At 30.9% G+C, this 13240-nt stretch overlaps 2 protein-coding genes across 3 annotated transcripts; both read right to left on the bottom strand.

Moving 5' to 3' along the window:
* Positions 1-6761: 6761 nt before the first annotated feature.
* LOC148196708 (uncharacterized) lies at positions 6762-9035 on the bottom strand. Its single transcript, XM_088093496.1, has 6 exons — positions 8824-9035; positions 8263-8468; positions 8066-8121; positions 7835-7981; positions 7687-7755; positions 6762-6836 (listed from the first exon to the last, which is right to left on the bottom strand). Exons 1-6 carry the CDS (start codon positions 9033-9035, stop codon positions 6762-6764), a joined length of 765 nt encoding a protein of 254 aa, XP_087949622.1.
* A 2362-nt stretch (positions 9036-11397) lies between these two features.
* On the bottom strand, positions 11398-13130 carry LOC124836698 (Heavy metal transport/detoxification superfamily protein). Of its 2 annotated transcripts, XM_047311874.2 has the most exons (3): positions 12518-13130; positions 12282-12357; positions 11398-12038 (listed from the first exon to the last, which is right to left on the bottom strand). In XM_047311874.2, exons 1-3 carry the CDS (start codon positions 12521-12523, stop codon positions 11692-11694), a joined length of 429 nt encoding a protein of 142 aa, XP_047167830.1. In that variant the 5' UTR covers positions 12524-13130; the 3' UTR covers positions 11398-11691. The 2 variants fall into 2 exon arrangements, with proteins under 2 accessions (XP_047167830.1, XP_087949308.1); XM_088093182.1 differs by lacking the exon at positions 12518-13130 and having other exon boundaries at positions 12282-12511.
* Between the last annotated feature and the right edge of the window lie 110 nt (positions 13131-13240).

Below are 13240 nucleotides of genomic sequence, written 5' to 3'. Positions count from 1 at the left end.
ATGTGTCCCTTCCTTTTCTTTATTTTTCCCTTTTGGTCCTCACGGTGACTCTGGAGCACGATAAGGTGTGTGAGTGCGGAAACTAAACTGGATTTCCAGCCACTGAATGGACTCCACGTGTCCCTCTAAACCTTCGATAACATCTTCCGACCAATCATAACACGCCGCGTTGTACCTAACTGCCAATGATGCCGTTCTTTTTGGTTTTTCATTTTACCGATATTTTTTATTTATTTGATTTGATTTGTAAGTTTGTCCTTCAGTGAGAGTGAGAGAAGGGATGTCGACATGAAAATGGTAGTTTGTCTTCCTTGGTTGTGACTACTGTTGTCTCGATTGTCTAATGTCTTTCTTTTTCCATTAGTTTATTTAATATAATTAATTAATATAAATTCACATATCCTTATTCATACATTGTAAAAATATACGCCTACATTTTTATTTCTAATTATCATAATAAAAAATAGTTACTTAAAAAAAGTTTTGAAACAACAAATCACTATAATAGATCAAATAATATTTATGATTAAACGTAAAATCTCGTTGATAACAATTTCATTAGAGGGTGTATACAAAGTTGAATAGTTATTGACGATCTTCTTATTTTAAATCTAATATAGATTAAGTGTTGTATATGTTGTCCAAACTAACCAACATTCTTGTTTAAAACAAAGACAAGAATTGCAACATGTACTTGATTGAAAGGGACAAATTTCCAAATTTTGGAAGTAATTACAAAATTGTTTAATAAAATAAACAACTCATGAAACAGTTTATTTTAATTCATTAGTAAATGTGTCTTAACAAAACTTCATATTTATCCACCATGTCTTTTGTTAATTTGACAAAAAGATGTAAATTTATTGAAGGATGAAAATCTGCAAAGTTGGAATTTTGAATTTATTTACTTTGATGATTGAAGTTTGGAATGAAAAGAAAAGGAAGAAACTCAATAGGACAATGATATTCCTAGTAAGTCACCATACCAAAGTGATGGTTACCAATCACACAAGTTATATCATTATATCATTTTAGTCACATGTAGACAAATTGTGGCGTACATTAAGAGGCATATAATTGATAGAAGGAAAATGAAACTTTGAAACAACAAAAATCATTAAAAAACAATACCTGTGAACCATCATCTAACAAAGTCATGATATAATGCTAAGCAACTAAAAAAGTCAACAAAAAGAAATCAGGAAAAAAAATGCTTTTATGCCCTTTTTTTTTATAATTCTATTTTTATCATATTATGAATTTGAAAATATTGTTTAGGACATGAAATCAAAAATAAATTATTTTACTCTGCATCATCTTTACTGATTTTATGATTTGAAAGATATCTCCTCCTTTGTAATTTCATTGTGCTTGAAGTTTAAAATATAAATTTCAAAATTTCTCGTTTTGTTTGTATTTGTTTATATAGAGAAAAAACATTGTTTTTTTTAAAAAAAAACTAATTGTTTACAATTTTCAATCTAATTTTTCATATGAAAGGTAACGTCATTAATCTAAGTTACTTAATAAATACGATAATGGGACCGTTTTCCAAGACATTTTAAGCAACATTCATGAAACAATATACATACACAAGGGAATAACGTGACATCAATTATTAGAACCTAAAATGAACATCAATATTGTATTTGTTATTTTCTAAATTCCGATAATAGAGAATGTAAATCAAGACAATATTAAGTCTTTGCATTTTCTTGGGTGAAAGTTTATAAACAATAAGTGTAAGACTCAAACCTTCCTTATATGATGAAATACAATATTTTGTTTTAAAAGATTATATGTTTTGTTTTATTTTATTTTTTAAATTAGGTGGGGATTGTTAGAAACATTTAATATAATTTAAAAATAAATAAGTAAATCAATTATCCTATACTAACGTTTTTATGAACTATTAATTTTATAGGTAAATGTTATTTATCGGTTAATAATTTTAATTTTTATTACAAATTAATGTAATCAGTGATAAAATGTATTGAAAAGATAATTCTCATGACATATTCACGATCAAACATGCTTATGAGTTGTCTTTAAACAATAATATCAAATTAATCTAAAATTTTTATTTTATTCCCAGGTATTTCTACCTCAGTTAGTAGGAATTTATACTTCTATTTTGGTTGGTTGGGATTTATACTTCTAATTTGGTGGATAGGATTTGTACTTGCACTTTGGTTGGTAGGGATTTATATACAAAAATATATGTGCTTCTACATCGATAAGGAGTTATATATGAAAAAATATCATTATATAATTTTGTATGTAAAATATGGCTTTGTATAGAAATAATAATAGAGTATAAAATCATGTGGTTAAGCACAATTACTCTCTTAGCAAATTTTGTTCACATAGAAAAATGATATAGTAATCAAATAAGAAAAATATTAACAGTTATAGATACGAGCATGAACCAACGCAAACATATACATAACCAAGTTGCAATTAGAATAACAAAAAATCATGTTTTAAATTAAACTCATTTATCATAAGACCAATTAGTTTTTTTTTCTTAGTTTTTGTGTTGTGCTTTGCATAATACAACTAACATAAAAACACATAATATATTTTCAAATGTCTAAAATAAACATTGCAATAATCTTAATCACGATGGTTGATATCTTATTTGATAGGGAAATGATACTTTAACAACAACATTTGACAACATTTTGACACGGGCCACGTGTCAAAATGTCATTGGTCCACATGGAAATTAAATTAGAAAAAGGAAAATGATGTGGAAAGGAAAATGGGGATAGAGTTTCAAGTGGCGGGTTTCATTTTGTCATTTCAAAATTGGATTCTGAAACAACCTTAGAGAGAGAGAACCCTAGAGAGAAGGACTTCTCTCCCACCCACCCCTTTTCGTGCCTCTCCCCAAAAGCTTCGCCGGAGTGTCAGAGTGCTGTCGTTGACGAAAGTATTGTCTGTTTCGCGAACCAGCGTCGTTCACCGGAGCACATTCTGTCGTTTGGAAGCAACTGCCACCGAAAGTGCCGCCTTTCCGCCGCCGTTGGACCGTTCCTTTAGGCAATCATTTGTTGTTGTTCGGTGGGTTTGAGTTGTTTTAAATTTTTTTTTTACCATTTAGGGGCTTTGTTGTTTTATTGGTCTTATTGAGATATTGTTTAACCTTATTTGATGTAGTGTAGTGGAGGATCTTTGTCAATAGAGTGAAACTTCTCATAGCAGGAAGATGAGAATGTAAGGTTAAGATACGAGATGTGGGTGTACTTTAGAAGTTTTGTGAACCTGTATGAAAGTGAAAGCAAGCAAGAGAGGAGGCTTGGAATTTAGAGCATAAAGTTTTCTTTCCTGGAAAATGAGGTAGGGGAGCTAATCCATGAATACTTTGTAATACTTTACTTGAAATACTTTATGTATGTTGATTCCATTGATTGGCTCGTGTTCTGTTTTTGGCTCATGAACTTGTTGAAACTCACTTATAATTGTGATCTAGGAGATGATGATCGAATAGCATAGCTTTCAAGTGCCATAATAATAATAATAATAATTGAAATGGTTAACTCTAGGTAGTGATACCTGGATACTTCTAATTAAATAGATCTGATAATATTTTAGTGTTTGGAAATGGGCGTTTATGGTTGAAATAATTACTAAGGTAAATAAATACACATTTTATTATTTATTTATTTTAATACATTAACCTACCAATAACAACGTAATAGTTACAATTAAATAATTGTATATTATAAATTATATTATAATCCAATTACATATATATCTCATGTTCAATATATTCAAATTATATGTATAATATAGTTGTATAGTATCTATAACAAATACCAAAGTCATTTCTCTTCTTATGTATGAGTGGAGGTACTAGCTTTGAATTAATTCCTCATTTCTTTTTACATTGTTGCTCTGCTGCTCCTTTATGAAATTCTTTGTTTGGCATTATATTTGGCATCAATTTTTATGAGTAGTGTTACTAGTTGTAGAAGTATGTAAATATTGTTATAATGAACAATTTGTGCTAACCTTGGAATGTTTTTTTTTTTTGGAACATAATTCTTCTATATTTAAAGAAATTTATTGGGAAGAGTTTATACTTTGAATAATGTAGTAGAGTTGGCTTTACTTAGTGTAAAAGACATAATTTTATGGGATTTAAAGGGTTTTCACTCCTTTTTCAGTCACCATGTGTGGTTTTGGGTTTTGTTCTCTATTATGTTTTTAAAATTAAGATGATGGTTTTTTATTGTATTAATAATTAAAGTAGTTATTCTAAGTATCAATAGCTTAACTAAATTTATTCTTTGAGGACCATATTGTTTAATTCATTAGCATGTTTTGTCTCTTTAGAGCAACCTTCAACGGTTCAATTTCCTCAAGCTTTTACTAATGATGGATTTCATTGCAGATTATAGGCCTATGTCAAGCCCTCAATGATGTTTTGGATAGCATGGCTAAGAAGGGTTTTCCAGTTCCTGTTTAATGTGGATGATTTTGACAATTTATTTGTTTATACGTTCTTAGGAAACAAGAATGACATTCCATATGTTACATCAAAAGAAGAGCTACTGTTAGTTAATATGTTGATGTACAAAGAATTGTTCTTTCCCATTAATTTGAATTGAATTTCATTGTATGAAAGTGGTTGAATGAGATTTATTTTATTTTTTATGTTTGTGGACATGAAATGAAGTTGTTATCTAGGTATTTCAAGTTAGTTGGTCAACCAAATAAGGAGGTCTTTTATTATTATGTTGACAAATTTGGTTGATTTTGTAAAGTTTGGTAAAATATTACGAAAGTCAATATTACGATAGACCCTCATTGTTGAAATTAAAAGTGTTTGGACATGATACTTAATATTTTAAGTTGAAAAACTTTCTGTAAAAGTCAGTCTACCCTGATGTGCAGAACTCATAATGTAATTCCCCACTTATTTGAACTATGGTCCCATAAGTGTATTAAAGGTATATTTCTTGTTTTTGAAGATAATTTTGTGACTTAGAAACAAAACTCAGAAAAACTGCATTGGTAGCAGAGGCCAAATAAGTGGAGAGTTTAGGTAAAGGTTTTGCACATAAAAGCCAAATAAGTCGTACTTCAGGTGAACGTTTTACACAGGAAGGTCAACTATGACCATGAAACTCATTTTGAAGTGACTAATTTCTTATTCATAATTTTTTCCAATTATAAGTAATTTGGAACCAATTTTTATACAATTTATGAAGAAATACGTGGCAAAGGAAGCATAATTACTAAGAGTCATTGTGCAGAAACACAACTAGTACCAAAAGCAAAATAAGTGGGTACTTCAGGTTAACGTTTTGCACAGGAAGGTCAACTATGACCATGAAACTCATTTTGGAATGCCTAATTTCTTTGTCATCATTTTTTCCGATTATAAGTAATTTGGAACCGATTTTTATACAATATATGAACAAATACGTGGCAAAGGAAACATATTTACTAAGAGTCATTGTGCAGGAACACAACTGGTACCAAAGGCAAAATAAATGGACACTTCAGGTGAACGTTTTGCACAAGAAGGTCAACTATGACTATGAAACTCATTTTGGAGTGCCTAATTTCTTTGTCATCATTTTTTCTAATTATAAGTAATTTGGAACAAATTTTTATACAATTTATGAACAAATACATGACAAAGGAAGCATAATTACTAAGAGTCATGGTGTAGGAACCAAATTGGTACCAAAGGCAAAATAAGTGGGTATTTCAGGTGAACATTTTGCATAGGAAGGTCAACTATGACCATGAAACTCATCTTGGAATGCCTAATTTCTTTGTCATCATTTTTTCCAGTTATGAGTAATTTGGAACCAATTTTTATACAATTTATGCGGAAATACGTGGCAAAGGAAACATATTTACTAGGAGTCATTGCGCAGGAACACAACCGGTACCAAAGGCAAAATACTTCAGGTGAACGTTTTGCACAGGAAGGTCAACTATGACCATGAAACTCATTTTGGAGTGCCTAATTTCTTTGTCATAATTTTTTCTAATTATAAGTAATTTGGAACCAATTTTTATACAATTTATGAACAAATACATGACAAAGGAAGCATAATTACTAAGAGTCATGGTGTAGGAACAAAATTGGTACCAAAGCCAAAATAAGTGGGTTGCACAGGAAGGTCAACTATGACCATGAAACTCATTTTGGAGTGCCTAATTTCTTTGTCATCATTTTTTCCAATTATAAGTAATTTGGAACCAATTTTTATACAATTTATGAGGAAATACGTGGCAAAGGAAGCTTAATTACTAAGAGTCATGGTACAGGAACTGGTACCAAAAGTAAAATAAGTGGGTACTTTAGGTGAACGTTTTGCACAGGAAGGTCAACTATGACCATGAAACTCATTTTGGAGTGCCTAATTTCTTTGTCATCATTTTTTCCAATTATAAGTAATTTGGAACCAATTGTTTTTATCATTACCACTTAAGCCAATTTATTTTCATCATTCTTTCTACATACAACCCTAGACATACAATATTTCAAAAATCCTGACATCCAAATTTAGTACGGATTGTATGGATTGCAGTGCAAACATTTTAAACATTGATCGTTCTGATCTTCAAATTTCATTAACAATAAATGTAACAACTACTTTTCTTTCAAAATTCTTAAGAACAAATATGTACAATCAACATCAATACATATTGGAAAAGTTCTTAACAAACAATAAATAACTTTGCAAAAATCATTATTCCCCAACATTCTACAAAATGCTTAAATCTTGCAACACTTAATTCTTCCGCACATTGTCCACATCCAAAATCCATTCACAAACATATTGCTCCCTAACCTGTTGTAGTTCCTCCTGCAAAGACAAAAATGCACAACATATCAATAAAATACAACATTTCTATGAAAGCTCCACAACATGAAAATTTTTACAGCTTACAGTTGTGTACGTGGGCATTGTGTTTCAAATATAATAAAACAAACACAAAAAAAATAAAATTAAGAGGGTTGACGAGCCAATTCGGCTCACCACAGATACAACCCGGGTGAGCCGGGTTCTAGTGGATCAAACTCAAAATTAACCTGAATCAAAAGTTCAATTTTTTTTTCAAACCAAACCGTTCCAAACTCGTGATGAGTTAGATTGATGGATTCAAATCCATTAGCACTATAATAAATATACAGTTTTAAATTAAATTAAATTAAATCCACATATTTATCCCTGGTTACTTGAGTGCATTATTCCATCTAGTATCCAATTTTGCTATTCATTTTTAATTAAATTAATGAAACTATCACATGCGTGCTTTTATGGGTCAAGTTGTTTGATGTCATATCATATTTTTAACACTATTGTATAACTTACTCTACATCAGCATCAGAACACAAATACGAATCTAAATTTGCGAAAAAAATGTTACTAAGATCCTTAAACTAAAGAACATCACTTGATAAACTATATCTTTTCGAAAAACAAAACTGCATAGGATGTGATGATGAAATTGTATTGTATATTAATTATTTTAGGAATAGAAGTTAAATCGATTAATTTACCATTAAGTTATAATATTTGGACGGTTACACTTTTGGAAAAAGTGTTTTGTACTTATTATTAATTATAACTTTTATTCTAATAATAAGTGAAAACGTAAAACAAAAGAGGAAACAAATAGATCTTAAAATTAAAAAGCATAACTTTAAAATACGTGCTTCCAAGCCTCATCAGGTAACAAAGGTCGTACTCTACAGAACACACGGATGTTCCCTTTCAGTTCCTGTAAAAACAGATATTAGTATGGTGTGCATATTGTTTTATTTTTTTCATCACCAATGAAATTTGGCTCAGGGAATTACCAAAATCGTATTGTGCAATTCTTTCCTCAGTTTCTCCCCTACTATAACTTTATATTCTACATCTTCCAAACGCCTTTGCAACTCATGTACAAGCTTTTGTTGACCTTCAAATTTTGTTCTTGTCTCATTTGCAGATATGTCAGAAACCTAATAAGGAACAAAAATCCAATGTATCATATCACAAGTCCAATGGGACTTCATTTTCTTTTAACTTTATGCCTCATTTATTACCTGCAGTTTCTCCTCTATAGTGGAGAGCTTCTCTTGCAGCACCTTTATCAGCTCATCTTGCAAATTAAGATTTATCTTCAAATAAATTTTACCTTTTTAGGCAATGAAATAAAATAATAATAATAATAATAAGTGAATAATATACCGAATTACTGCAAGAATTTATAAACTACTTGAGACATGGGTATTTCTCATACCTTGGTCTGCATGGATTTTAGACTGGCATATTTTCAACTGATCATCCAAAGCTGACTCGAAGTCAATGTCTATTAGCTCATTTGCAAAATGAATTTCTTCATCACATGGAATATGCAATTTTGGGATAAAGCTTTCTTTAGTGAAAAAACCTTTTGTGCTAATCCATTCTTCAAGGGCAACAACATCAGGGTGACTAAGAACACACCTATAAAATAAAAAAGTTAACATTTGAATTTCCAGAGAAAGATATAAAACCAGAGAATGAGGGTAGAAAAAAACTAAATAAATATAGTCAAACACTTATATATGGATAATAATGAAACTGGCCTCCTAGAAGAGACCGAAGAAGATGATCAGCAGCCCTAGTAAATTGAAAGAACAAAACCTATGCAAAAAACTTGTTCATACTAGGAAAATATTTTTTCGATAAAAACATTTCTGCAGCACTGAAAGATCCATAAGCTGAAAAACACGAGAGATCAATGTTAATACATTCAGACAAGTCCATTAAAGTAAAAATATCTATAATAGCACGTCAAAATTAACAAAACCCTACGTACCTTCTTCCTCGTATGAGAAGCTTTACTTTGTTCACCAAGTTCCTCCATGACACTACACCAAAACCAAACAAGGATAACACCCATAAAATAATAAAACCAATAAATGGTGGAAAAAAGTAGAACAAAAATAACACATACCGAACAACAACTAAAGAGTTCCCAAAAGAACGGTCAAACGACTGTGGAACGGTGAAAACGCTCACTTTGGCCATTGCAATCAAAGCTTCGAAGATGTTCACCGGGTGAGCGGCACCGATCAACAGAACGGACAATACTTTCGTCAACGGCGGCACTCCAGCACTCCAGCGAAGCTTTTGGGAAGAGACACGAAAAAGGGTGGGTGGGAGAGAAGTCCTTCTCTCTAGGGTTCTCTCTCTCTAAGGTTGCCTCAGAATCCAATTTTGAAATGACAAAATAAAACCCACCACTTGAAACTCTATCCCCATTTTCCTTTTTCCACATCATTTTCCTTTTTCTAATTTAATTTCCATGTGGACCAATGACATTTTGACACGTGGCCCGTGTCAAAATGTTGTCAAATGTTGTTGTTAAAATATCATTTCCCTATTCGATATTAGAAAAGCGTGAGAAGAGTTTCACTAAGTTTCATAGTGAAACACTAAATGTACTTCTCCTCCGTTAGAAATTAATATTAAATCGATATAATTGTTTTCATAATATCATGTCATATGTACATATTATTCTCATAATAAATAAATATAATTACAATATATCACAAATATTACATTATATAATAAATATAATTACGAGCGTCACAAATCTCATTAATTTTGATAATTGATATACATATATAGAAATAATATATTAAACAGATAATAATATACCAATAAATGATATTACCAATGCATTATATGTCAATGAATGAAATTATCAATTAAACCACATCGGCTTATAAATATGATGTAAGAGCCCAGAAAATTTAGTTTATAGAGGGATATGTGTTTCGTGTAAAGACTGAGAGGAGTCAGCCTTGGGAGTGAACAAGTGGCACTAGATAATGGGACCGAGCATTTAATAATAAAATAATATTGATATATAAACGTTGAATTCAAAGTTGGTTTCATTATCTGAGAAACCATTATCACTCTTCAAAACTCTGTTCTCTTTTCTCCTCCTTCTCTCTAAAAATCTCTCATCTCACGTCATCTGATCTACAATCAAATTGTGTCTAAGTCATCCTAGTGTCAAGACTTCCTCGTTCACCGATCAAACTTGTGTTTTTAACGGGTAAGTTTTGTTTCTTGAGTTTTTGTGAACATTTGGAAAATTCTGTCACATGCAAGGTAGCCCTACTGGTTGCATGTGTTCTTCAACCTTCTCTTCTCCTTTCTAACTTCATTTTGGTCCTTTGGGTGGTCTCTTATCACCAATCGGTGAACTATAGGTATTTTTAGGATTTTCTGGTGTTGAGAGCAAAGTTTCTGAAGTTGTTGATCTGTACGGTTCGACTAAGAGGTAAAGGAAACTAATTCATTTAATTTATGATATTATTCTGATTTTGATACTGTGAATACTGTTTGAGGTGCATGTGTATGAAATTGTGTTCGGTGATGATTGGGTATGCCTGAATGGATTGTTAATGTTTGTGATCATGATGTTTTTAACTTTTACAAATTTATGTTACTGTGTTGAGTGAGTTGTGAGGAAGTGGAGTAGTGAAATGGGGAATTTTGATCCGATGTGAAATTGGTCAGTGGGGAGAGTCTAGATGAATTGTTTAGGACTTGTTACAACCCTTAAGTCACTCAAAACTGTACAAAAAGTAAGAAATCTAATTTTCGGCCCTTGAGTTGTTGATTATGCAGATTTTGGAGTGAAATCTGGTATGAGACTCTTTGGAATAATGTTAGATCCTCTCTTAGTTAGTTTGATTTGTGATTGAGTGTTGGTGAGGATACAAATTGAATGCGATCTTTTATATTCTTGACTAAATTCTTTATTAGTGGATTTTCCTCAACTAAGGTTTTAAAAGAGGACTAGACGTATAATCATTCAAAAAGTTATATATGTATAAATTTTGATGTGTGTTTATCTTATTCTTGCTTTTCATTTTTGTTTGATTCAAATACCTTTGTTATGAGATTTCAAGATTAGAGATTTCAAAGGATTTGTGAAAGTTTCTTAAAACCCAATTCAAACCCTTTTACGGATAAAAAAAATTAAAATTAATTATTGACATTAACAAAAAGTAATAAAATTAAGAAAATATATAATTTTATAAGCCTAGTTTGAAAATATATCGTGATTATTTTTAATTATAGAAACTATGTATTTACTTTACAGTAGAGAGTATGAATTACATATTTTTTTAAATAAATTTTTATTTATTAAAGAATAAAATTATGATACAGAAATTAATTAAAAATTATAACTCTTCCTATAATTATAAAGATATTAATGTTCTAGTTTAAATCTATTCCTTAACTAATTGAAATAATCAGAACCAAGAAATATGTAATAAATTTTAGACCATAATAGTTATAGCATCTATATAGCATAGAAAATGCAGAAAGAGAGTACCAAAAGGTAAATGAAAAAAAAAAACACAAAACGTAATAGTTAATGAATGCATCATCTTATAACATCATCAACCTTATTTATGCACTTAACTAATTATGCTAAAACAAGTTGACTCTTCCATCATGATGCAATCCATCATCATTAACTCTAATGGGTACATCCCTTGAATTACAAAACAAGCAAAGTCATTCAAAACATAATTAATAGTCAAAACCAGAAAGAACCCTTTTTCATAAACACTTTAGTTAATGCTTCATACATACACTTCATAATTTAAAGGTATATAATATAATGTAGTTGATTTGTAAGAGCATGAACATGGTATGGTCACATAATGACACAAGCGTGAGGATTGTCATCACTAAAAGTAGCACCAGTTTGGTGGCCAAAGATGGAAGATTGTGAGGGATAGTTGTAATAGCTTGGATCACTGCTATCATAGCCATGTTTGTAATAGTTATAAGATGAGGAAGGTTGAGAAGCATAATAGGTGAGAGGGCCATTGCAATGGTGCTGCTGAAAATATTGGTTTTGAGACTCTGTTGTGTATGGAAGTTGCCATAACTCAGCCCTGCAACCAGTTTTTCGAACAGTTTTCAGAACCTTCTTCTGCTCAGCATAGCCATTCACAGTCACCTTTTGGAGTTTCATATCTATTTCAATGCCATCCACCCCTTAACAAAACCACACATGAATTTAGAACCACCAAAAAAAAAATCCATGAATTGAGTCATCAGTTCATTGATCTAGAAACTGTGTAAATTACTGGTGTGGTGACAGTCTTTTTCTGCATCACTAGTTAAATTTGTGAATAAAATATACAACTTGCAAAAGCCACTTTTATACGAGAAACTTTATCAATTTCAATATTAGAAAAAGTGTTCCTAGCATTCTTTTCTTTATATATGTGTGTGTACCTTTAAGTTTTTGTAGTGCTTCTTTCACTTTGTTTTCACATCCAGGGCAATCCATGTGTACTCTCATCTCTATGATCTGAAGATAGAGACAAAAAGAGATCATCAGACAGAAATATGAAACAAGTTGACTGATAAAAGTAATGGAGAAACTGAGATAAAAGAAAAAGGAAAAAAACAGTGGTTGATTTGAATCTTCATGTTTCCAAAGGAAGAAAAAGTAAAGTGACAGTGCTCACCGTCATGTTGCTATTGGTGAGGTAGAATCTCTTGGATGATATTGATGTATCTTTTGGTGAAGGTTCAGGAAATGAAATCCAATAATATTATTGAGTGTGCCTCTAGCTAGGTAGCAAAATATGTGTATATATAAGGGAAGATAATTGTATGGCATGGTGCCTCGTCTTTGCTTGTTATTTGTTTAGTTATATAAAATATATATTTTCTGCTACTGTTACACCGACCTTTAATTGTTGGTCTTAATTTTGGAGAACTGAGATTCAAAACTGAAGCAAAGGGCAAATGCATGTTGCTGTATTCATGGCGCAGCTACCTCAATTTCACGTGCATTAGAATAATGCCACTGCAATGAATCATGCATGTAGATCCAGTTCCATTCAACGAGGGTGTTTGACTTTGTGTTTCTATTGCTAGCCTGTCTCCCATTCCCTTTATTAACACACAAGAAGCAATTTCTTACTGATGCAGTTTATCAGTTTTTCTTTTCCATACAAAGCACTATAATTATTTTTTTTCCTCAATCTAATTCAAACATTGTGTTTTTAAACTCCACCTTTTATGTTACTACTTTATCAAAGTTAAACTGTACTATAAAATCGTTCTTGAAAACATGCAAGCAAAGGAATGTTTTAAAACAAACCCCACTTATAATTCTGTGTACAAAACCAAACTCCAAAAGCATGTCAAAAAAAGATGAAAAGTTGCATAATATAATTCAAGAA

This window comes from Vigna umbellata, chromosome 6 (genome assembly GCF_029865625.1).
Source record: "Vigna umbellata cultivar VRB3 chromosome 6, Vumbellata_1.0, whole genome shotgun sequence".
Classification (NCBI taxonomy): domain Eukaryota; kingdom Viridiplantae; phylum Streptophyta; class Magnoliopsida; order Fabales; family Fabaceae; genus Vigna; species Vigna umbellata.
The sequence above is the reverse complement of the archived record's forward strand: the minus strand, read 5'-3'. Positions and strand labels throughout refer to the sequence as shown.